General features: G+C 46.3%; 2 protein-coding genes and 1 long non-coding RNA gene across 8 annotated transcripts in view; 1 reads left to right on the top strand and 2 right to left on the bottom strand.

The window, feature by feature from the left end:
• Nucleotides 1-2,252, bottom strand: part of Zbtb38 (zinc finger and BTB domain containing 38) — a 151,178-nt gene extending 148,926 nt beyond the window's left edge. The window contains exon 1 of the mRNA XM_074059049.1: nucleotides 1,990-2,252. The gene's annotated coding sequence lies outside the window, so the exon portion shown is untranslated. The remainder of the gene's footprint in view (nucleotides 1-1,989) is intronic.
• Nucleotides 1,254-12,671, top strand: LOC141418464 (uncharacterized). Its single transcript, XR_012443096.1, has 3 exons — nucleotides 1,254-1,437; nucleotides 10,395-10,695; nucleotides 11,311-12,671. It is a non-coding gene; the product is annotated as an uncharacterized lncRNA (long non-coding RNA).
• Nucleotides 12,672-19,563: 6,892 nt separating this feature from the next.
• The window catches only part of Pxylp1 (2-phosphoxylose phosphatase 1), a 56,409-nt gene continuing 50,985 nt past the window's right edge, over nucleotides 19,564-24,987 (bottom strand). For 5 of the 6 annotated variants that reach the window (XM_020170491.2, XM_074059940.1, XM_074059941.1 and 2 more), the window contains exon 6: nucleotides 20,134-22,520. In XM_020170491.2, coding sequence (XP_020026080.2) covers nucleotides 21,583-22,520 — 938 coding nt within the window. In that variant the 3' untranslated portion in view covers nucleotides 20,134-21,582. Of the gene's footprint in view, nucleotides 22,521-24,987 lie in introns of all 6 variants that reach the window. The other variant, XM_074059944.1, reaches the window with a different exon arrangement.

The raw sequence follows: 24,987 nt of genomic DNA, 5'->3' as shown, positions 1-24,987 counted from the left end.
TGAAACTCTAACAAAACTAACTGCCATGTGAGTTAGGAAATACAGTACTTGCACCGTAGCATAATAAATTTTTATAATTTGATAAGAAATTATTGCACCTTGATAAGATAAGAACTTGCCCCCTACTTTGGTTCCCTCCAGTGGCTGTGTCCCCATCCTTCACAACCCTCTACATCTCCACGGGGTGGGGAAGAGCACGGAGGAAACAAACTGTTTTCCTCTTTTTTTCTCCTTATTGCCTGGACTTTGAAGTCCAATGTCATGTGAACATTAACTTGCTTCTTAAATAAAGTCACGGAGAGTAAACTGTAATCTGAGCATACGATTTATCCCAATATTGCCCCACAAGCTTTATGGATCCTGACTTCTCTAGGGTGTGTCTCTATCTAATGGAACTCACTTTGAGATAATTTTATTATTTTGTGACTGAAATGTTGTCTAAAGAATGTCTAGCAGAGGTGATTTAGGTAGTCCTATTCATCATTTCCTTGTAAATATATTTAAATAGAAAATTTTTTGATTTAAAGAAGAAACGTTTTAATAGCAACACAAGTGGCAGAAGGCAGGGTAAAAATGAGCACTGGCTCAAGTTGGGGCCTGCAGAGTGACTGCACGCATGTGCTTCCCAGGTGAAGATAATTGCACACTTCAACCTACAACTTTAGAACCACGTGCTCCAGCTAAGATGGTGTTCTCACTTATTTTGCTAGTCCCCGGCCACTGCCTACCTCAACCACTAACACTTGTTTGCCTTTAATGCAGTTGTGCTGATCAAAATAGTTCAAGTCACCTTGCTACACTCCTGCACTCACCAAACCATGGCCTTCAATACTGCAATCTTTGCAAAGCCGGTGTCAAAGGGGAGGCTTTTCTTAACTTGCTTCCAAGGTGTGTTTAGATTTTCTCCTAGGTTACATTGTATTTGCCTCAAAATAAGATAAAATAAAATCATAGTGAGTTTTCCAAACATGGAGAGCTGTAATCTGTGTCACTAAAGAAACAACTTTAGTCTTAAGAGTGAGACTTTATAAAAATGCTATGTGTTCATCCCTCCCTTCCATCTCCACTACGGTGGTGCTCTTTTGCAATGGCAAGGTTATTCAAAGTTGACTTGCTGGACCAGAATTGTGTAGCTGCATGATCTCAAGTGAGTGAAAGACCAGTAAGAAAAAAGCACTTATTCCCTTATTCTTTTCCCCCACACTGAGATGTTTTTCTTTTGACACATGGTTAAATACTTTTGAGCATTTGCTGAATTTACTGTGTGCTTAATCTCTTTCAACAGCAGGAAGCTTAGATAGTTGTAAATTTCCTCAGCACACAGTTTCTGATCAGTTGACCTTTCCTAACCACCAACGGGACCGGTTGCTGTCAAGTCTATTGCTCCCACCATCGGCTTGCATTTATCCATAAAACACCTGTTTGCCAACCAAAGAGGTGAGTTCTTGGTTTTAATTTGCTGTTAAGAATTGGCATAGACACAGAATGAATGACTGTTAGGATATGCAATTTTGAATTTATCTTCAATCATGATTGAAATATTTTTGTTGTTCTTTTGCTTGTCTACTATTATTTTACCTTCATAAAAACATCCTTCATTTTGCAAAGTGACTTAAAGCTCTTTATTGATTCTAAGAATAAACTATAGCTCACCAAAGGAATTTTGAAAACAAGACTGTTATCACATTATTATTCCTGAATAATAGCATTTTCTTCCATTCATGGCCTTTCACCAATCCTTTCTTCCTTTCCCTCCCTTCTTCCCTCCTTTCTTTCTTTCTTTCATCAATGTGTCACGCACCATGTAGATGCTAGGGAAAAAATGACAGATAAACTCTTGATCTCTATGAAGTCTAGTTTATGGATTTTACGTCTTTCCTTCTTGCCTGTTCCAAAGGTCATTTGGAGAAAGTCGGATAGTAGAATTCATGGAAAAGAAAGCCAACATGGACAGCTTTTACTGAGTTGGAGGAAAAGTATGTCACCAACCTTTAGCTGTTGCAGAGTATCTTCTTTTGGGGCTCTGGCTATGTCAACAGTTCTTCTTTTCCCCAAGAATGGGCTCTGGGGAGGGCACTCTTCCTCTAGCATAAATAAGCCTGGGCAGGAGTGTTTGGATGGATACCAGTGGGGTGAGACCCAGGGCAGCAGGAGAGGCCTTCTAGAAAACTCAAATGTCCCCACTCATCTGGTGTGGCTGCCTGAGGCCCCTTCTAGAGAGCTCCCATAGAAAACCACAAATGCACAGGAAATTGGGGAAAATCAGATAAAGGCAAACCATTACATGACACATGTACAGAAGGGAAACAGTTAAGAATTAACCCAAATTAATTTAAGGCTTACAGGAGCGAGTGGTGCAACGGTTTGGTTAATAAGAAGCTAGTCTCCAAAGAGACGGTGCTGGAGGCAGATGACTGAGGGCTTTCGGGGATATCAAGGGGCAGGTGGCTGGGCAGAGAGACCTGTGACAAAGAGAATGACACATTGCTGTGGGAACTAGGAGTGTGCAATGCATTGATATGCATTTGTTTATACATCCATCTACCTATACTTCCATCTGATCCATTCCCCAAATAAGTGTTGAGTACCACTGTTCTAGGAGATAGTAGGTGAGTGTGCCTTCATGGCAGCAATTCATCAGCATGCTGGAAGCCATCGAACAACCAGTTGGATTGTAGGTAAGGATAATGCAATGAAACAGGCAATGCTCAAAGCTGGGTCTCCTGGCTTTGGCTAGTGTCTTTGGACTATCGGGGCCCGAAGGACCTTCCAATGGAAAGAGCTGGCACCTACTTCTTCATTGTTTTCCTAGTCTGAAAGACCACATAAGCATTTACAATTTAGGTTCAGGCCAATCTATCATAGACCTCTAATCATGTCCTAATAGAGAGCAGAAGACACTTGTACTTGCAGAGAAATCAGCTTCTTGAATTTTTAAAAATCTCCTCACTGTTTTTCATCTCTAAAGGTTTGTGTCCTTGGATTTCCAAGCTCAATATTTACCCAATGTCCTCTGCTTAACTGATACCCATCAAGCTACTTGACCCCATTCAAATTCCTAACCTAGCCTTGAGAATTGGACTTACCTGCTAGACTGTGGTATCCTGTATAGAATACCTCCAGATCACAGGCAGTGGACATAGGCAAGCAAACTGAAAAGTGAGATGGCTTAAACATCTGGAGTCCAAGTAAGGGGGTACAGTCCATAAACATAATAATCTGTAGGAAAAATGTTGCTTCTTGCAGACTCTCCCAGAGCCCATTCATACCCGTTTCTGATTTGGAGATAATTTAGTGGTGAGTGTTAAGGGGCATCTTTGTTAGGAAAATCAGGTAAAAGAAAAGACTATATGTTAATCCAGACAAAACCTGAGAACTTGTGGAAGGATGAGTATCCTTTAAGGAGTCTGGAAGAGCCAAAGAGAAACATTTATTGCTATTTATTTCTGTTAGTCAGCTTTCTATCTCTGTGACAAAATACATGAGAAAGTGAAGCTGAAGAAGAATAGCTTGATTTAGGCTCATGGGGCAGAGGGAGGCAGGAGGAGAGAGGGAAATGAGGAGGAGAAGGAAGGAGGAGGAGAAGGAAGAGGAGGAAGAGGAAGGAAAGGAGAAGAAGAGGAAGAGTAGGAGGAGAAAGAAGGAGGAGAGGGAAGAGGAGGAAGAGGAAGGAAAGGAGAAGAAGAGGAAGAGTAGGAGGAGAATGAGAAGAAGAATGAAGAGGAGAAGGGGAAGGAGGGAGGAGAGGAAAGAGAGGGAGGAAGAAGGGGAAGAGGAGGAGGAGGAGGAGAAGGAAAAGGAAGAAGGAGGAGGAGAAGAGGATGAAGAGAGAGAGGAGGAAGATGAGAAGGGAAAACAGGGGAGGAGAGGAAAGAGAGGGAGGAGGGGGAAGAGGAGCAGAGGGGAAGAGGAGGAGGAGGAGAAGCAGAAGCAAAGAGAAGAAGAAGAAGGAGGAGGAGGAGGAGAGAGAGGGAGAGGAGGAAGAGGACGTGGAAGAGGAGAGGAGGGAGGGAGAGGAGGAAGAGGGAGAGGAGGAGGAGAAGAAGAAGAAGGATGAAGAGGGAGAGGAGGAAGAGGAGGAGGGGAAGGAGGAGAGGAGAAGAAAGAGAGAAAAGAGGGAGGGGGGAAGAGGAGGAGGAGAGGGAGAAGGAGGAGGAGGAAAAGGTAGTGGTGGCAGCTTTGGGGACCATTCAAGATCCAAACCATAACACTGTGTCTTCACACTGTGAAGGCTGGGAGAAGACTGGCTGGTCTTTTGGTCCATTTGGAAGGAATACCCTATAGAAAAGACATGTGGTGTTATTTCATTCATTCATTCATTCATTCTCCTGGATTTTATTTTTTAGCACATACTGTGGTATAGATACTATTGGAGAGAAATCAAAAGAGAACACATAATCCTTTCCTCTTGAGGCTCATGGTCTGATAGGAAATGCAGACTTATAAATAAGTAGTTCAAATACCACTGGCTGGGGGTTCTGATGTGGAGTTCCTTGGAACCTCAGAGCAGGGGAAACGGGATGCTTCCCAGGCATGCAAGGGAAATCAGTTCTCAAGAAATGACTTTTCAGTGAGTTCTGAAGAACAAGAGTCATTCAAAGGTGGATTGTTGTTTCTACTTGGCTATTTTTAATGGGAAAAACCTCTACAACCCAGGTGCTAGTGGCTCATGCCTGTGATCCTAGCTACTCAGGAGGCAGAGAGCAAGAGGATTGCATCTTGGGCAAAGTAGTTCATGAGACTCTATCTCAAAAAAAAAAAAAAATCACAAAAAAGGTCTGGTGGAGTAGCTCAAGGTGTAAGCCCTGAGTTCAAACTCCCGTACTGCAAAACAAAACTTCTACAAGTAGTCTATCATGAATAATTCAGTCTTCTGGTTAACCAGAGAACTTCAGCTAGTTACTTAGAATTAGTGTGGAATTCATTTAGTTGGGCCTGAATTGAAAAAGTTCTGAATCTACAAGGCCAAGGACTAAACTGCTGAGCAGTTAGAAGACCTGGTAACTGAAAAACCCAGACTGATTGGCCCCTGCTGCCCCACCCCCCTCTCCCGCCTGACTTTTTTTTTTTTTAACGAATTTCCTATTGACAACTGGCTCAACCCAGGAACTTTCAAGGTGGTGTAAGAGCAAACTTCCCATGTCCTGAACAAAAAATAAAATTGTGTATGGATGTGCAGCATAAACTTCTCTATTTAAAGGAGGCAAGTACTTCCAAATAGTTCCCCATGATAGTTAACTGGAGGACTTCAATTAATCTTTATTTTTCCAGTATCCTAAGCCTTCAGACTTAAGGGACTCTGCATTAATTTCCTGGGGCTGTCATAACAAAATATCACAGACTGAGTGGTTTACCTGACAAAAATGCATTTTCTCTCATTTCCAGAGGCTAGATGTCCAAAACCAGGGCCTCTCTTTTTGGCTTGAAGACGGCCACCTTCTTCATATGGTCTTTTTTCTGTGCAACTACATCCATAAGTGCGTTTCTTGTGTCCAAATTTCATTGTCTTATGAGACCAGGTGTATTGGGTCATTTTAACTTAATCATCTCTTTGAAGGCCTTACTTCCAAATACAGTTACCTTCTTAAGACTGAGAGTAAGGGCTTCAAAATATAACTCTGGGGAGATACAATTCAGCCTGTAACACTCCCCTTTGCAGATTCCTGCTCTCTGGTTGTGAGGCAGGCCAGAGGTAGGAAAAGCCTGGGGCTCATGTTGGTTGCTCAGGGACTCCCACCCTCACTTGGCTGGGAATGCCCAGTAGCTCATTATTGGGTGGGAATCATGTGGGTCTAACTTCCCTATGGGTTGTAGGTTTTACAAGCACCTGAAAAAGAAAAACACAGCTCTCTGCCTGTGCCCCACTGTACTCTCTTTGTATTTCCTAACTTTTAATAAATCCCATTTATACCACCCATTCCGTGCTTAGATTCTTCCATGTGGAAACGCAAGGACCAAGATCTTCTGAAAACACACCACTTTTGCTTTTAATTTGTTTTTCAGATAAGGTCTCATGCTTTTGCCTCTGCCGTAAGAATGCCTGCCCGTCAAGTAGTGAGATAAGAGATTTAAAGAAAAGAAAGCTAGTCACACCTTGAGGTGTTTGAGATAGATATACTGGCAAAAAAAAGAAAAAAAAATTAAGCAGACCTATTTCCTGAAAGCCAATCCATGGATTGGTCAATCCACCATATTTGCTTCTTTTATCTATTTATAAGGTTTACAGCCTTTCATACCAAATGGAATTCTCTAAACAGTTTTTTGAACATTTCTACAGAATTATAGTTGGCCACAATAACTTTTGTCTGCTTAACAGCATTTTAAGGAATATTCAGTCTGTCTCAGCTCAGCTCATTAGAAGACAAGAGACATCTAGGAGAAAAATATTCACAGGATTTATAAAAGATAAAAGACTAGAGTCCAACTGTGTAAATAAGTGAACAAGACTATAAACAATTAAGCAGTAAGGTGTTTGTTTTTACAAAGCTATCAGCTGATTAAGAAGGGCCACAGGGTTGGTGAAGATTGAACCCTTTCGGAGTTCAATGCTGCTCTGGATGTAAGTTGACACAGTATGTGTGGCAGTGGTTTGGCTGCACGTACCAACATGAAAATGTGTGCACCCCTTTGAGGATGGGAGCTGGGGAAGAGTGGGAGGGCCTGGGGGATGGGTGGTACTGAGGGATTGGGGTGTAAGGGAGCTGGAGTGGAGAGGGATTTGGAAGGACTGGGGTTGAGAATGGGGAGACAGCCAAGAAGTACTTGAAGAACAAATGAGATGGGTAGAAACAACCAAAGCAACTAGACAGAGGGACAGGAAGGGGAGGGGTGGGACTGGCAGAGACTTCAAATGCAAAATGCAAACAACTGGCTGTCAGAGAATCGACCTAAGGCCACCGGCACACGGGACCTGTTGGATTGAGCAAGACCCCTGGGGAAGAATGTGTCTTGTTAGCAAACAGGAAACACTGATTTTCAAAGTAGTACTAACTGCGCCTTGCAGAGTTCTTTGACTTCCTCTCAACTTGGCTCAGTTACTATGTTGTAGCTTGCTTCTGAAAAGCAGCCTGAGTTCTTTGAAGACTCCTTAGTCTTCAAAGCCTCTGATGGCCTAATGGTTTCTCCCTCTCCCATGGGATCCTAAGGAACAAAAAAGACATTACAGATGACTTTAGTAGGAACTTTATCTCTTTTAAAAACTCAGGAAGCCTCCTCCAATCCTGGGAGGGCAGGAGAGGTGGCTGTCCCTGCAGTAGAGTACAGGCAGGCATAGGGGGTGCAAGTCCCAAGCCTCTTCCTCTTCCCTCTTGGTTTCAAGTGGGCATTCTTTTAAGGGAAGCTGAGGGCCCAGTGGTCACTGGCTTTCTCTGTGGTTCATACACTTTCTCACACAGTGAATCACAGGGCAACTGAGGCAGGCTGGAAGTAGGAAAAGTTTGGGGCTCATGTAGATTCCCCAGACTACCCTCATGGGTGCGGATGGCCCATGCCTCTCCCCACTCATTCATTATTGGGTGGAAATCTCCTGGGCCAGCCCTCCCCATGGGTTAATGTAGGTTTTAAAATCACCTGAAAAAGAAAAGCACGCTCTCTGGGCCAGAAGATTCTACCTGCGCCCCACCATGCTCTCTTTGTATTTCCTTTCCTAACTTTTAGTAAAGCCCATTTATACCCATGAGTTCTGCTTGGATTGTTCCACATGGAAACACAAGGACCAAGGTCTTCTGAAAACACTGTTTTGCCATCAACAAAAGGACTGGGCTATGGCTCAAGTGGTAGACACTTGTCTAGTAAGAGTAAGGCCCTGAGTTCATTTCCCAATACTAAAAAAAGTACTATTTGATTTATTAATTTCTGAGAGAATTACATCAAGAGGAGGGGAAGGAAAAACCAGGCAACCCTGCTTTCATAATCTCAGGCCCGTCAGTGAGAGACAGGGACACTGGAACCACATGGGTTGAACACACTGGTATAGTGAAGCTAGCTGCCTTTGTACCTGCTGTGGGACCATTCTGAAGGAAATTGTATGAGTTCCTAAGAAGGGTTTTAAGGGGACTCAGAGTGCAGCTGTTGTCAGAGTTGGTGAATTGACAACCCCACTAGACATGTTTTTATGAGGGCTTTAGGAGAGAGACTCTGGCAGATGAGTTGACCCTAGGACAAAGAGGGAGAGGAACTAAGCCAAATGTAGAGAGTTTTTTTGTGAGGGACTTTACATGACTGAAGCTGGGAGCATTCTGAATATGGTGAGACTGTGTATGTGGCTACAGATCTGGGTTATAAGTCAAATGACACAAATATGTTTCAGAGACAGACTCTAAGAATCATGAAATGCGCACAAAATTCTTTAGTCAAACAATGCACACTCAGGCCCACTATGCCAGATGTTTTTTTTAGCAAAACTCTAATTCTTTGGCTTAATACAAGACAGCTGGATCCTCAGCGTCTGCATTCCAGTCTGTTCTGATGTTGTGTTAAAGTATATGAAGAAAACTTGGTCTCACAGAGACGTAGTCGGAAATTCATGTTATGACTACTCTTCTTTGATTTTACACCAAAATTTAACAAATGGCAACTTCTTAAAGGTTACCAGTAATGCAGAATCTAGAACTACCTCAATAAACTTTTTTTATTCCATTACATTAAGAATTCATGGGACTATCTTGCAATTAGAACCCAAGTTTTACCCATGCATCATGATTACCTAACATCACGCATGGGGTCTTTAGAAAATATTGGTTGACTAAATGCAGTGTTTTAAAACCATATCCAGATATTCTTTGAGGCTCCTCCCCTTAAAAAGTGGAGCCTACACAAAAATGAAGTAGTGAATCATGAAACAGTATGAATGAACTTCGAAAACACTAAGTGAACAGTTGGCTAGAAAAGACCACATGTGATTCTGTGTGTATGAAATGTCCAGGGTAGGCAAATCCAGAGACAAAGGGGATCAGTGGTGTCCAGGGGCTGGGTGTGGAGAGAATTAAGAGAAAGTGGGGAGAGAATGCTCACAGGCATGGGGCTTCTTTGGGGGAGGGGTGATGAAAATGTTCTGAAATTGACTATGGTAATGATGTGCAACTTTGTGAATATACTAAAACCATTTAAAAAAAAAGTGGAGCCTAAATCCCCTCTTCTTGATTGTGGGTTGTTTATAGTAATCTGCTGCTTTTTTTTTTTTTTTTTTGAAGGCAGAGAAAGGAGGTTTATTGCACAGCTCAGGAAATGTGTGAAGAGGAAGAGGAAGCACTCAGCCCATCATCAGCCATCTTTGGGGTATAGACTAGAGTTATAGGTTTAAGTAGACAAAAGAACTCAGGGTCAAGGACAAAATGTATGCACAGTTAAAGAGTCCCAGTCACAGACTGACTAATATTTCAATCAGAGGGCTCACTGTCATAACTTGAGGGGAGTGACTTGCTTCTAATGAACAGATTGTGGCAGAAATTAGAAACATTGTGTGTTCCATCTTATTCCTTCTCTCTTGGTTCACACGATCCGTGGAAGCTAGCTTTTACATACTCAAGAGCCCTAAGGAGGTGCATATGGTGAGGAGCAGAGGCCTCCTGACAAGAGCCAACAAGGATATGAGACTTCCCAGAGGTACATGGCACTTCTCTAACGTCCCTCAATGGTGCTTGGCAGTCTGTACTTCATGTACCTGATGCACAGAACAGTCATTAGTGACTGGAGCTCCCAGCTGGGGCTAGAGAGGTGTACATTTACTTAACATGTTCAGAACAAAACTAAATTACTATGAGTTGTATAAACATAAAGGAACAGCTGTGAAAAGAAAGAAAAAAAAGTCTTCACCTGCCTGCTCAGTGTTAGGTATATTTCTTTGTTCTGGGGCCGTGATCAATGACGACGGGGCTCATTCCCTCACTCCCTCACCCCTGCACCCTGATCCTCCCATTTGCCGCAGTAACTTTCCAGCCCTCACATGTCCGGAAGCTCCCTCTCAGTCTACTCATCCTTTCCATTTTTTCTTCCTCCAAATGCTCCAGACCTCCTTTCTCAATTCCAACCCCCCCCCAATTACACACTCTCTCTCTTTTTACCCCAGGTGATGAAGCGGTTTTGGAGAAGGGTGAAAATAGACCCTGGGGTCCAGACAGGGTGGAGTCTGGGGGGATGAGACTGGGAATAGAGGGTCTTAAGAAGGAGGCTGCTGGTCTCCAGAATCCCGGCGTTTTGAGGATATCGGGAATCGACAGGGAAAATAATTTTCTTGGAAGCAGTGGTGTTAAGTCAGGAACCACAGCCTTCCCCCCTCCCAGCTACTGTCCACGCCTGTCCCCACTGCCCGCAGCCTGGCCTCCTTCATCCACATTCAGAAGCTGCAAAAGAACTGTGGGTTTTGTCCTTAGGGCTAAGGTCGTCATTTCTTGCAGACGCAAGCCAGACAACGTACGGGGACGACGATGACATGGGAGCCCGGAGCCATCAGCCACCGGGTTCCACCGCCAAGAGACGCCCGGGGAAGCGGACAGCAGGTACCGGCGGCAGGCGGAACCCGCGCAGGCCTCGTGCGCGTCCGGAAACCGCCGCCTCGCACCGCGAAGACCCGAAGGACTGTCGTCAGTTCCTCTCCTTCCAAAGGCCAGCGTCCCTGACTCACGAACGACCCCTGTGGGTAGACATCCGCGAAAGTCCGTACGGATCCGCCCATTCGGAAACCGTCTCCGCTGCTAGGTTCGCTTGACCTTCCGCTTTCGAAAACGCAAGCGGTTCCGGAGGCGGAGGCCCCGCAGTGCTTTCTGGGAAATGGAGTCCTAGTCACGAGGTTTCTGGGGGTCGTAGTTCCTGCTGTTCACTGTGCGCATGCGTATTTTCGTTTGCGTGTTGGGGTTTCTATTGCTCCAAGGCAGGGGAAAGCGATCTGAGTGCTTTGGCCTTGCCAGCTTCTAGTGACTGTGACTTCTAGTGCTCGTAGCCGGGTGGGGAGGGGTGACTAGGGTAAGAATCCTAGTGAAACTCTTATTCCTAATTAGTCTCAAAGACCTAAAGGGTCTATGCGTGAGTTCACACGTGCAGATCCATTCCCAAGACATCCTGATGCACGCACTAACCCAAAGGCCGTTCATGCACGCGCCGACGCGGCTCACAGTTAAACCTACATTTGTGCTATGGCTGTGTTCCCCACACTGCTGGAAACTTAATCCCGCAATAGTGTTGCCAGGTGGGACCTGGCTCTACCGCCAGGAATGGATTAATGTCTCAGGGCAAGGTTAGTTAACTCCAGAGTGAATTTGTTATAAAAGTCAACTTGGCCCTTTCTTGCTTTCTTGTTCTGTGCTGTCTCATGAGGTGATGCCTTCCACTGTGTTATGACACAAGAAGACCCTTACCAGCTGTGGCCCCACAATCTTGGACCTCCTGCCTCCAGAACTGTGAACCAAATAAATTAATTTTCTTTATAAATTGCTATTATAGCCGGGCACTGGTGACTCACGTCTGTAATCCTAGCTATTCAGGAGGCAGAGAGCAGGAGGATTGCGGTTTGAAGCCAGCCCAGGCGAATAGTTCGAAAAAACCCTATCTTGAAAAAACCCTTCACAAAAAAAGGGCTGGTGGGGGTTCAAGGTGTAGACCCTGAGTTCAAACCCCAGTACCGCAAAAAATAAGTAAATAAATTGCTGTTATAGCCACTGAAAACACCCCGTGGACGCACTAGTGTGTAAATCTACACCACATAGCTATTCATGAACACATTCTTCTGCATACTTTCCTTTCCCAAACAAAGGACCTCATAAATGTATCTTATCTCAGCTTAAAGAATGTCTTCCATTTTGGGCTAAGTGTGGTCTCCAGGAAAGAACAACCCAGATTGTTTTCCTTGGACCTCTCTCTCTGAAAAATTCTTACCCAGCTTAGTCTTTTATCCTTCTTGACTCTTCTTAGTCACTGTTATGGCTTGATTATGAAGGGTCCCCTACAGGTTCATGCGTTGATTCTTGAACTCTGCCAAGTAGCGCTATTTGGGGAGGTTCTGGAAACTTGAGGAGGAAGTAGGTCACCGGGGTGTGCCTTGGAGGTTAAACCTGATCCCCAGTCTGGTCCTCACTCTGTTTCCTGTCCACCACGGGGTGAACAGCCTCTTCCTCAACACATTTCCACCGCAATGGTGTTTGTCTTCATAGTGGTCCCAGAAACACTGAGCCAAGTGACCATGGATTGACCCTCTGGAACTGTGAGCCAAAGTACATAATTCTTCCTTTTAAGTTGTTTTCTCAGATATTTGGTCACAGCACACTAGAACTAACACAGTCACCTTTCCGACACCCTGGCCTGGATGGAAGGAACGATGAGCAGGGCTTGAATTGAGGCCAGGGTTTTGCTTATCTCATATGTTTGCTGACAGTCTTCCCAGAGCAGTTGTTCTGAACATGTTCTGTGTGTGTGCTGAATCTTTTGAGAATCCAATGAAAGCTGTGAACCCTCTTCCTAGATACACTGTCATCTTTACATCCACACTCTTGTGAAAGCAAAATTGAAACCCATCTATGGGGCCCTGGGTAAGTCCCTCACTGGGAATAAATGAGAATGTCCATTTACTGGTTGTTTTCTGTCTTTGTTTAGGTTTCTGTAGCAAAATGTCTCAGACTGGGTAACTTATGAACAACAGAAATTTATTGCTCACAGGTCTGAAGCCTAGCAAGTCCAAGTCAAATGTGCATCAGATTGGGTGAGGGCTTGTTCTTTGCTTCAAAGGTGGCACCTTTGAAGCTGTGTCCTCATGTGGTGGGAGGGGCAAGGTGGTTCCTATCAACTTCTTTTTTAAGATCCCTCATTCCATAATCTGCCCTCATGAGTTGCTCATTTCTCCAAAGACTCCATCTTTTCATAGTGTCATATTGGGTATTGGGTATAAATTTTGGGGTGAATGCTAACATTCAGCCCACAGCACCCTCTGCAGCCTTCTAGTGGTTTGAGAGGGCAGAAGGGAAGGGTCCCAACCCCCAGAGGAGTGGTGCTATGAAGAAGGGAAAGCCCTTTTCCCACCCACCTGTTACCCTTAATAGGGAGCCAGATGTCAGACACTGTGGGCCCTCTGTTGGGCTGGCACCCGTTGAGCTGGTTAGTCAGTCTTACAGTCAGTCCCAGCTTGTCAGGTGTTTAGTTATTTAGGGCCGGTAGGACAGGTTGAAAGCCACTAGGTCAATCAAACAATTTGTGTTTTAGGGACATAATCACCCAACCAGCCAGTCAGTTACTAAGCATTCATTTTTCAGGTGGACAGTGGCTTACTCCTCCAGAGTCACCAGAGGGAGCTTCATCGTGCAGGGAAAACTCACCCGATGTGATGAACAGGGTTGGAGGAAAAGCCACAGGACAAGGGCCAGGCAGAGTTGCTACCAGAGGGCACCATGGTGTTCCTTCACATCCAGACCTTGCACACTCCATGAGCTCAGCTTTAGCTCGAGGGAGCCAGGCTCTGGCCAGATTCTAAGGAAAAGCTCCTGGAAGGACTTCCCACCCTGGGGACAATCCTCCCAAGATGTGTGGCTCTGAGCCAGAAGGAAGCCAGCCAACTGCCCACCAGGAAAGGGCATGGTGTTCCTGGGCCACACAGCCAGAGCACTGAGCCGTCACTGTGGGTTAGGAGGAGAATGGGAACTGAGGTGCTTCACCTGTCTTGGAAGCTATTCCCTAGAGCTGAGGCCAGAGGGCAGGGCCTCCCTTTGGTGGAGGTGTCTGTCATGTTCTGAGCTGCTTCTCCAGGGACCAGGAGGGCACAGACCAGCGGCTTAAAGCCTCCAGACTCCCATTCTTTTGCTTGCGACCGGTGGCTTCTGGAATGAACAGCAACTTTAATTAAAGCACGAAGGATGGAGGTTAGACACAGTTAATGAAGGAACATGGGGAGAGTATGAGCCCAACTGACATGTTTATATAGTGTGTCAGACAACATTGAGCATAAAAGGAGGACTCAACCAATTTGACTTCCTTCCTTCCTCCCTCCCTCCCTCCCTCCCTTCCTTCCTCCCTCTTTCCCTCCCTCCCTCCCTTTCTTGGACTGGGGTTTGAACTCAGGGCTTTGTGCTTGCAAAGCAGGTGCCCCACCACTTGAGTTATACCTTCAGTCCATTTTTGCTTTGGTTATTCTGGAGATGGGGGTCTCACGAACTGTTTCTCAAGACTGCTCTTGAATTGTGATCTTCCTGATCTTAGCCTCCCAGATAGCTAGGATACAGGCATAAGCCTTTGGCTCTCAGTCAGTTCAAGTTTTTTCAACCCCAAAGGAAAGTGCATGTGCTTAAGCAATTGTACCTCCTAGTTAGGTCTAGAGCACAAGGCTACATCTGCAGGGAGAGCTTCCTGGGTGGCCAGGACTTATTCTGGTTCTGGGGTCTACAGCAATGACAACAAAAGAGTGATCCGGGAGCAATAATGGCTCCTGTCATGTGGAGCCCTGTGGCTGCAGCTTCTCGTAAATTCTCTTGTGGGTTACCCATCCAGTGTTCAGATGAGGATCCGAGGCTTGGAGTCTCACAGCCAGTGTGAGTAGGTTCATTGACCTGACTGGGGGCGACCGGGGATTAAGAAAAGACACAAAGACAAACATAGAGAAAAGCTGGGATTGGGTGGGTCTGACGTTCCTGATGAGAGATGTGACAATCCCCTCTGCCTCCAAGTGCATTTATTTACACAGCACATGTGAGAAAGTTGGGTGAAATGCAGGTTGAGTTCTCATGGGTCCAGTTGCATAGGTGGCAGGAACAGAGAAGCTGTGGTATGCTGCTTGTTAGTACAGACTATCCTGATTAGGTCAGCATGTCCTGTTTTTCTTGCAAGGCAGCCTTGCTGAACCTTGCCTCCCTTGGCTGGGTCCATGCCTGAGAGCCAGGAGGCCCCTTGACATAGCCGTGCTCATGTCAAGGCCTTCTTCCACTGCCTCAGTCTCCCACATCAGAGGGCCTGGAGTCCTGCCTGAGGTCTCACCTCTGGGAAGTGAAAGAGAACTAGATTCGAACTCAGTCTGGGTGTTCCCAAGCTCTTTCTGGGATAGTGCACTCCAGACCACAGCAGGTGGGGGGAAGGAAAGAGAGCAAGGGGCTGAGAGACTTCTAGGTCCTAAAGAAGATCTGCTAGGGGTTCTGGAAGTGATTGTCCTCTTAGAGACCCTACGAGGTTGACATCCTACATGGTGACACTAACACCCTCTTTTTTCCTCCCAAGCGTGAAGGGCTACACAATCCACATGCAAGCCCTCCGTCCTTGTACTTACTGCAAGTAATAAGGCTGCAGAGGAAAGGGTGAGCCAGACTGTGAAGACCTCACCTGTCACCCTAGGGAATTTGTGGGGTTTTTTTTTTTTGTCACTGAGGAGTTCTCTGGAGTCCTCACTGTGGAAGGAGCATGATGAGGCTGAAGCTGGACTGTCATGCAGCTCCAAAGCCTCAGCAGACTCCATGTGGATTCTGACACTGAGGTGGCCTTTATGACTGTCCCCAGGCCTTAAGTCACTCTTCTGTCCTGACCAATCAGTGGACATGGCTCCCCCAGGAAAGAGTCCTATCCTTCAGCTGATGGATCTTCCCCAGAGCAATTCCCTGGGCTGCCAGCAACTAGAGAAAGAACTGCCCAAGAATCTGGTGTCATGGCTCTGATGGGTGGCTTTGGAGAGGGGACACTCTGCCAGTTCTGTGCCCAATAGCCCCTGTCTCTTTCTATCTTAGGAAGTAGAGTCTGGTTTGTTTGGCCTAATAAAACACTCACTTCCCTAGAGTTCTTAGCAATGGAGGTGGGCCATGGGACCTACTCCCAGCCCGTGAGATGTCAGTAGGAATCTGGGTTCCTGGTGGCTTCGTGGAGCCACTGGAGAAAATGAAAGGCTTTATTTGCTGGAGCGCCTGCAGTCAGGTTTCTGTGGCATGCAACTAAACACAGTCCTGAAAGGCTCAGAGGCGTTATCATGCATCCTGTGTAAGAACATGGGCCTTCAAGTTAGGGGGACTCGGCTTGCACCCCAGCTCTGCTGCATGCCAGTTAGCTATGTGACACCTCACACAAGTCATCGTACCATGCTGCCCTTTTCCATGAAATAGGGACAGCAGGGTACTTGTCATAATGTGTTCATTAGCCTCACCCACTCGTCCCAGTTTGCCTGGGACTTTCTAGCTGTCAGCACTAAAATTTTTCACCCCAAACCCTCCCTTCCTTTTCTTTTCAATACTGGGGTGGGACCCAGGACCCCTTGTGTCAGGCAATCAGGCTCCCATTTGAGCCACGCCTCCAGCCCTTTTGTTTTGTATTTTGTTGAGATAGAGTTGCACTAACTTTGCCTGGGCTGGCCTTGAACTTGTGATCCTCTGCCTCTGCCACCCAAGCAGCTGGGATTTACAGGCATGGGCCTAGGCACTCATCTTGCCCCAGATACAAGACTGGACCTTGGAGAGGAAACGTTTATCGGATGCTGCCCCCTAGTGGTTGAGAATATCACATCACTGCAAAGGTAAGTTTTATGTCATTTTCTTAATGAGCCGGTTACATGCAGAGTTGAAATATTGCCCTCACCATAGGTTTAAATTTCTAACTGCTGTAACCCCATTATTACTTTACTAATTCATTGGTATTCATTAATACTAATTCACTGATGCTAGCAAATATGGCATCTGGTAGGACTACTGGGAAGGTCAGGTGAACAGTGGAGGTGAGGCCTTTCTTCTTGGAATCACAGACTTTTCCTTGGTGTCTCACTGCAAGTGCACTTACAGCTCACTCGGGTCATGTCAACGGTAGACTTTGGGCTCTGACTCTGTCTTTGGAAAAAGGTCATCACCTCCACCCATGGCCAGTTTCCTCATTCGTACTGGAGGAGTAATGCTTTTCCCGGTGCTGTGATGACTCTGTGGAGCCCATGTTGGGAAGTAGGATGCTCAGTGGGCACCTTTACCACCATGCCATCAACAAGCTGGGCCCGAGGCCACCCTCTGCTGGGACTCTGCAGCTCCAAGAGGAGCCTGTCCACCCCTCAGTGATGCTTTTTCCTCATCAGGGCCAGACAGCTGTGAGCTGGCCTTGAGAGACCAGGAGGGCCTGGCCAGCCACTCTGATGAACTCAGCTGGTCTCTCCTTGGTGGCCTTGGGTATTGGGAGTGAGCTGATGTCTGTGCCAGTACTGTGTGAGTTGGAGCTGCTATGTGAAAGCCAGACATTTCCTGCTTTCTAGGCTTTTTTTTTTTTTTGGTGGTCCTGGGATTTGAACTCAGGGCCTTGTGCTTGCTGGGCAAGTGCTCTACCACTTGAGCCACATCTCTGCCCCTTTTGGTTTTAGTTTGTTTTTCAGATAGGATCTTGTGCTAATTTTGCTTGGGGAAGTTGTGGACTGTGATCCTTTTACCTCTACCTCCTGAGCAGCTGGGATTACAGGTGAGAACCACCATACCCAGCATTGCGGTTGTGTTTTAACACACTAGGGAACACCTGCCCTAGATGAATCTGTTTAGAGAGCTTCCTGATGATTCAGAGAAACAGGAAGCTTGAATTTCTGTCTTGACTATATCAGTCTTTTGAGTTCTGGAAAAATAAGTCACCTAAATCCTACAGAAATATCTAATTTTGCTGTATCTACAAAGGCCCTCAAATAAGCTTAGTAGTATACTTGACAGGTTATTATTAAAAATAATTACTATTATAATTAAGTTATTCAATTTTTTTTTTGAGGCAGGGGCTTACTATGTAAACTAGGTTGGTCTGGCTGGCTTGAAACTTGCAATGGTCCTACGTCTGCCTCCTGAGTGCTGGGATTAGAGCTGTGCATTGCCATGCTGGGCTAAATTCTTTGATTCTGTTCAAAATGAAATTAGAGAAATACTCAGCCAGGCATGGTAGCACAAAGCTATAATCCCAGCACTCAGGAGGCTGAAGCAGGAGGCTAGCCTGGGCTGCATAATGAGACTCTGTCAGAGAGAGAGAGAGAGAGAGAGAGAGAGAGAGAGAGAGACAGAGAGAGAAACTCATGTTGATAAGTAGCTGCTCTGGAAAAAAGCCAACTGCTTAGCTGAGCGAGAAAATCAACATGACTGTTGACCTCTGCCTTGCAATCTTGTCTTAGTACATTGGCTTTAAGCTTCAATTTCATGCATTTTAAGGAGCTTAAAATATGTCCAGTGTATCATGAAATACTATTCAGTGGCTATAAAAAGCTGTCTATCTAAATCTATGTGTCTCAACATGGAAGTATCTCCAAGACATGCCGTTAAGCAAGTTAAGGAGAAAAACTTCTAAGACAGGCTATCAAAGGAAGCAAGTGATTGCAGCATGTTTTTGGAATCAGCAAGTTCCAGAACAATACAGCTAAGACGATCTTGCTTCTATTCAGAAATGATACGCATTTCTGCCCCTGCATGGGAAATTTCTTAGAACATCTGTTCAGTGTCACTCCTAGAAGATGTGATATTGTGGAATATGTATTTGGCCTTCATCCCCATTTCCTCCTACATTCCTTGGGTCTCCAAAACCATGTGTCTTTTTTGCATACTTCCAGGAGTTGACTGGCGTCGGGCAGCCCCTAGGGAGCTCTAGGATGGGGCTGCTCGGTGGAGAGACAGAGACATGGTTAGAGGGCTGGGACTTTCAGCTCCACTGCCTGACCTCTGGAGAGGGGAGAGAGGCCGAAAGTTACACACATACCAACAACCGGTGACTTAATCCAGCATATCTATGCAAGGAAGTGTCCACAAGGTCACAAAAGAACAGGGCTTGGAGAGCTTCTGTATAGCTGAACACACAGGTTCCCAGCATTACACTTGTTCTGTGCATCAATTTTCCTGTGTCCTTTGTAAATTCTTTTTTTTTTGGTGGGACTGGGGTTTGAACTCAGGGCTTCACACTTGCAAAGCAGGTGCTCTACTGCTTGAGCCACACCTCCAGTCCATTTTGCTCTGGTTATTTTGAACATGGGGTTCAAGAACTATTTGCCTGGGCTGACCTTGAACTGCAATTCATTGGATCTCAGCCTCTCAAGTAGCTAGGATTACAGGCAGGAGCCACTGGTGTGCCTGACTCTTTGCGGTATCTTTTATGACAAACTGGGATACATATTTCCCTGCGTGTCGTGAGCTACGTAAGAAAATGAATTAGGCCCAAGGAGGGGTGGTAAAAACCCAGACTTATAGCCAGTTGGTCAGAAGCAACCTGGCAAAACAACCTGGGGCTTAGGACTGGCACCCAAAGTGTGTGTGTGTGTGTGTGTGTGTGTGTGTGTGTGTGTGTGTGTGTGTGCGTGTGTGTGTGTGTCTTGGGTCTGAGCCCTCAACCTGTGAGATTGAACACTATCTTTAGGCAGGTAGTTTGGGGGCAGGCTTGTAGGACACTCAGTGGCAGAACTGATTGCTTGCCTTTGTGGGGGAAAAACCTGTGCACACCTGCTGTCTGAACAATGTAGAAATAGTAGGAGAAACCCAGCCTGAGTGTGCTCCCCCAACACTGCGAAGTCACTTCTCAAGTTTTTTCAGTATTGTTTATTTTTTAGTGTGAATGTATTAATTGTAACAATAAAAACAAGAAGGCTAAATCTATAATAAATATAATATATATTCATTATATCTTTATATATAACCCAGCATAGATATGCTGGATTAAGTCACTGGTCGTTGGTATGTGTGTAACCTTCGGCCTCTCTCCCCTCTCCAGAGGTCAGGCAGTGGAGCTAAATATATAATAATATAAATATATATTATGGCTTGACCTGTGATGAACGAAGCCATTGGACCACTGCCCAGAAACCAGGGACCATGTCCACTAGCCTCGGCTCCAGGCTTGGTGTTCACTGTGGGATGAAGGTCCCTGAACCTGGCATGAGGAGCGCTTAGTATCCCTGATCCCCTAGAATGCGAAACCTTTATCTATACTTTTCATGCTGGCTCTTATTCAGAATACGTTTGCAACGGATGTTATGAATCGATTTAAAAAAGAATTCTGATTCACTTTTATTTTTAAATATTCAAGCTGTGTTTAGTGGTTCTAGTTCAGCAATATCGTGAGTGGGAGCAAGAAACCCACAAGAACAGGCTTTAAATACTCCAGAGAGAACACGGTTTTCAGCATTAAACAAAGCAGTCAAGGTAAGTTTAAAAATATTGTTTCTTACTTGAAAAGAACGCCAGTGTCTCACGGTACACGCCGTTAGTTGTACAGGGCAAGTATTCTTCAAAAATTTATTTATAGAGACAGACAAGTTCAAATGCAACACTGCACAGAAAGGAAGAGAGAAGGTCAGAAGCCAGCGGCTGGAGAATCACACTTGAAGGTTACATTTCTTTATCGAGAACTAGCACCATTGCTTCAGAAATCACAGATTTAATTACGATGTTTTCAAATATAGAAAATCCCTTAGAAAGCTTATTTAACTATCTAGTAGCAAAGTGCTTCTAAAAATCTATTTAAAAAATCAGTTGGAATTTGCCATTTGAAACTGATGAAAAGGTTTAAAAATTGATCCAAATCTAGGGTTTGTCAAAAAGGAATGAGCCATCATTATTACTGGGAAAAGTACCTGAATTTAGTTTCTGGCCTGCTTTCAACCAGCCAGCAGATACAGTAAATAGAATAATTTCACCTAGAAATAAGAGCACATCTAAAACTGGTCTCAGAAAATATTTTCCTAGACTATAAAAATACTAAATACAAAAATTTCAGATATACAGCAAATAGACCACAACAGACAAATATATCAAACGTACTTATAACTATCCTGTACCACAATCGTCACCAACGTCAAGTGTTATTCTAACATTTGTCTGTGGTTCGCTCTCTTCGATGTTTACTTCCCCTCGAGTTCTGCTATCGTGTCAGGTACAGACCAAATTCTGTTTCTGGTGGAAGTTCCTGGAGGAACCACAGAATAAATCTTAGGACTGGTCCTCACAGAACTGTAGTAGAGCCTGTTTTAAAAATCAGGGACTAGCAAATTGTTTACGGCCTATGAGCCAAAGTTGGCCACCACCTGTTTTGTTCGGACTGTGAACACAGCCACACTCACTTTTTTCCATGTGGCCTGTGGTTGCTCACGTTACTACAGCGGAGTTGAGTAGCTGTGACAGACACTGTGTGTGGCTTTTGAGTCTGCAGAGTCTAAAATATTTACCATCCATCCCTGTACAGAAAGAGTTTGCTAACTCCCATTTTAGGGCGGTACTGGGATTTGAACTCAGGGCCTCACATTTGCGAGGCAGGTGCTCTACCACTTGAGCCCCTCGGCCAGCCCTGCTAACCCCCAATCACTTTGGGAAATTTTTTCCACTGAACAAGAAAGGGCCAGGTCAAAAGTGTCCAAGACTAAGGAGATGTTGGCTGACGTGTGCTGGTTCCATGGCAGGCTAAAAGCATACAAATTTGGATTGGCAGCTTTGGGTACCGAAAGTGATTCTGGCATTCTAAGAACTGTCGGGCTGTAATAAGGTCCTTACTTTCCTCTGGGACCTGACCATTTTGTGCAGAGTAACTGATGGGTTTTCTCTTCACCCAGACCATCTGAGCCGCGATCACAGCCTTCAGCCTCTCCAAGTCCACTGGTACTTCCTCAGCGAAGAGACAGTGCCCCGAGCAGGGCAGAGGCTCTGTAGTGCCCAACCCCTAGGCCCCTTCCCTGTGACAAGCGTCATAATAATTAGTACTATTGCCATCAAGAGCCACAAACATGTCCCTTTTGACAAAGTGGACCAGATTCTCCAGGGGACACATGTGCTTGGGAGACCGCTTGTGGTGGTCCTGGCAAAAAGAGGTGTGGAATGTGAAGTCAATGCCATTGTACAGGATCCGGACGGAGTGTTCCCTGGGCTTTTCTCTGTCTTGCCAGAGTTCAAAGATCAGCCTGGCTGCAAACCGGGGGAACCTGGCTTCTGAAAGGCCCAAGGCGCTGAGAATTGGTGACAGAGTGACATCGTGAGCAGAGTAGAGTGTGAAGAGCTCACCTTTCTTGCCCTGGGCGGCGCGCTGCATCCGGTCTATGGTTTGGTTGAGGATGGGGTGGGCACCCAGGAGCGAGTACCCAAAATACAGTTTCTTCTCGCGCCTTTCCCTCTCGTCGTCCAGCTGGTGTGCCTTGATCACCTTGAAGTGCTCCATGTCGATGCAGCCGCTCCTGGTACAGGGGAAGCTGACATTATGGCAGAAGTGGCAGAGCATGGAGTCGATAGGGTTGGCAGCGCGCAGCTGCTTGATGGGGATGTCCACGATCCTAGCCATGTCCCCGTACGTCCTGTCCAGGGGGCCATTCTTCAGCCGGAAGAGGTACTGCCGGCGCTGCTCCTTTTCCAGGTACTGGTTTCTCACCGGGCAGTAGCAGCTTCCAGAGCAGAAGAGGGCACTTGGCTGGTGTCTGAAGTAGATCCTCTTCCAGTCAAAATCTGGGAGGAAGCCATAGAGCAAAGCCAGCCCGCTCTGCAGGGTGCGGCTCTTCCCCGTGGTCTCCAAGTACAGCTGCTCTGTGGACCAGTTATGGGGCAGGAGTTTGTGTTTCTTTAGGTAGATGTCCCTCAGCAGCTGGCCATTCTGCAAGTGCTGTACGACTCCTGAAAGACAGGGGACACAGGCGTTCCTGACTACCATGAGCACCGCCAAAGGAACAGCGAGGGGAAGGACATCAGTGTAAGAGAGCACAATGGAGCCTGTCCCCACCATGGGAAGTCACAAGAACAGGTTCCCATCAACCTGCTGAGGGAGCCCCTCGGGGTGTCCGGGAAGGGCTGTGCAGAGTGGGGCACAGCCTCTGTAGGGAGCACAAGGACCAACTCCCCGTTTCCCCTCCACTGCCCAGCTCTGCTACCTCCTGGGATGTTGTGCCTGGTCCTGCAGGGCCTTCCAGGCTTATCCACAAGGGGGCACTCTTTGTGCGGTGGGGACCAATCTTCCAGGTATGGCAAAACATTGAAAAAAAGGCAAAGTGTGGGCCGGGATGTTTGTTACGTGCCTTTGGAATAAAAATGAGGGAAAAGCAAGAATGTGTACTCACACTTGCCTGCTCTCTGAATTCAGGAGCTTTGAGAGGGATGCACAGGAAACCAGTGTCAATGATTTCCTGGGGGTAATGGCGGGCACAGACGGGTGGAGGGAACACAGGTGGAAACAGGAAATCTTAAATTTACCATGGACGCCCATGGTGCAATAATAAATTACCTTTTAAACAAGTTGAAAATGCCTCACATTTCAGCAGGAGAAGGCAAACCAAAATCAAGCTCGGCCTCCAGCCTGCAGTAGGTGAGGAATGCCATTTTGGTTAGGGGTGTGAAGCACACACAGGTCCTATGACCAGTCATGTCATTTGTTCTGATGTCCAAAAGGTTTGGATGGTTTCATACCAAGACGAGGGCGACTTAGACAGAAAAAAGGCGAGACAGAGGGGAAATGTGTTGACCTGGGAAGGGGGTCTGCCCAGCCTCAAAGATGGAGGATGTGGGGTCCTGTTGTGGATAAACAGCTGTGAGGGCTGAGTGCCCACAGGCACCTGGGCTGGGTCAGGCCTCAGCATCTGACAAAATAGAGGCAACCTGCGAGTGCGGGCCGTGCAGAGCAGGTCTGGCTCCAGTTCACCCCTCGGCCTACCCTATGTCGTGTTAGACTAAATACAGTGAGGGTGGAGTGCTCACGGCGTGCCAGGCCTTTCTCATCCCAGAAGGTTACTGCCATTATCACCAGTTTTTCTTATGGTAAGAAACTAAGGCCCTCAGCCACTCAGTTAAACGGCGGAGCCACCTGGTCCCAATTTTGTGCTCTTTGTTCCTGCTCACAGGGCCTCTTCTACATTTTCACGCCAGAAATACGAGGGCTTCTTATCCCCTGCACACACCTCTCAGCCAGTGCCTGGCTCCATCCACCTTCTTCCTCTCCTAGGTGGTGAGTAATTTCTTCCTGACCCAGGTGCCCTGGAAGCTCTGTGACATTAGCTGCATTCCTGGAGGCCTGTCTCAGGCCAGCCCTGTGTGAGGCGCTCTGCACACACTGACTTTACTGCCAGCTCTGCTGGGAAGAGATTGGGTGCCCTGTTTTGCAGGCCTGCGTTGATTCTCTAAGGCCTTTGTTCCACTGTTAGGACAGGGAGGACAGAGGCACTCCCCACACTCAGCCACTGCCAGGGCCTCCTGAGCGAAGTAGGCACAAATGAGGAGGAGGGGGACTAAGTGTGCCCGTTATAAGTGGTTATTATAACAGCTATGCAATTTTAATGACATTTCCAATAAAAGTGCCCGTTAAACAGAGAAGACGAGCAAATGGTATCGTAAAGTGATTTTTAATTAATACTAATTTAGAAAACGAAGTTGTTAATAGATCACTTGAGAAGAAAAGTCCAAAGAAGATTAGCTTCAGTGTGTGAACGCCTCCCCCATCAGGCCACCCTGACCCTCACCCAGAGCTGAAGGCCCTCCAAGGACCTCTGAGGAGTCTCTCTCAAGAATCTAGACCTGCAAGCTTGTCTCTGGGTGGAGTTAGGGCTGCCAATCCACTGACTGACACACAGCAAAAAGCCACAGAGAGGCAGGGATGAGACAGACTTTAATTCCTGGTTGCAGCCTCTGGAGGAGGCCTGGTTGCATTCTTGCCCTTGGAGTCTATGGTCACTTCTGACTGTCTACCACGACAGTCACTTTTTGCTTGAGTTCTTTTCTGTTCTCTAGGACAGCCTCACTAGCAGTTCTCAGTGTGGCACTGCCCTCGGGGAGATTAGGGGGCTGAGGTATCACAAAGACATGGGGAGTGGCATGCCTGTCACTGAATGGGGAGGGACCAGGGACCTCTCCACAGGACAGCTGTTCTCTGTCCCCATGAATTTTGAATGTGCCACAAGACAGTCCCACGTGAAAACGTATTTGAATACTTGCACGTAGAACCTCACTCTGGTTTCTTGTGTCTATAAACATAAAACCATTTTATCTTTTTCATTTTTTGAGACAGGTCTCAAATCCCAGACTGGCCTTGAACTCTCTGTGGAGCTTGCTTGTAACTTGCAATCCTCCTCCCTCACCTTTTCAAGTGCTGGGATCA

Source organism: Castor canadensis, chromosome 17 (assembly GCF_047511655.1).
Source record: "Castor canadensis chromosome 17, mCasCan1.hap1v2, whole genome shotgun sequence".
Classification (NCBI taxonomy): domain Eukaryota; kingdom Metazoa; phylum Chordata; class Mammalia; order Rodentia; family Castoridae; genus Castor; species Castor canadensis.
The sequence above is the reverse complement of the archived record's forward strand: the minus strand, read 5'-3'. Positions and strand labels throughout refer to the sequence as shown.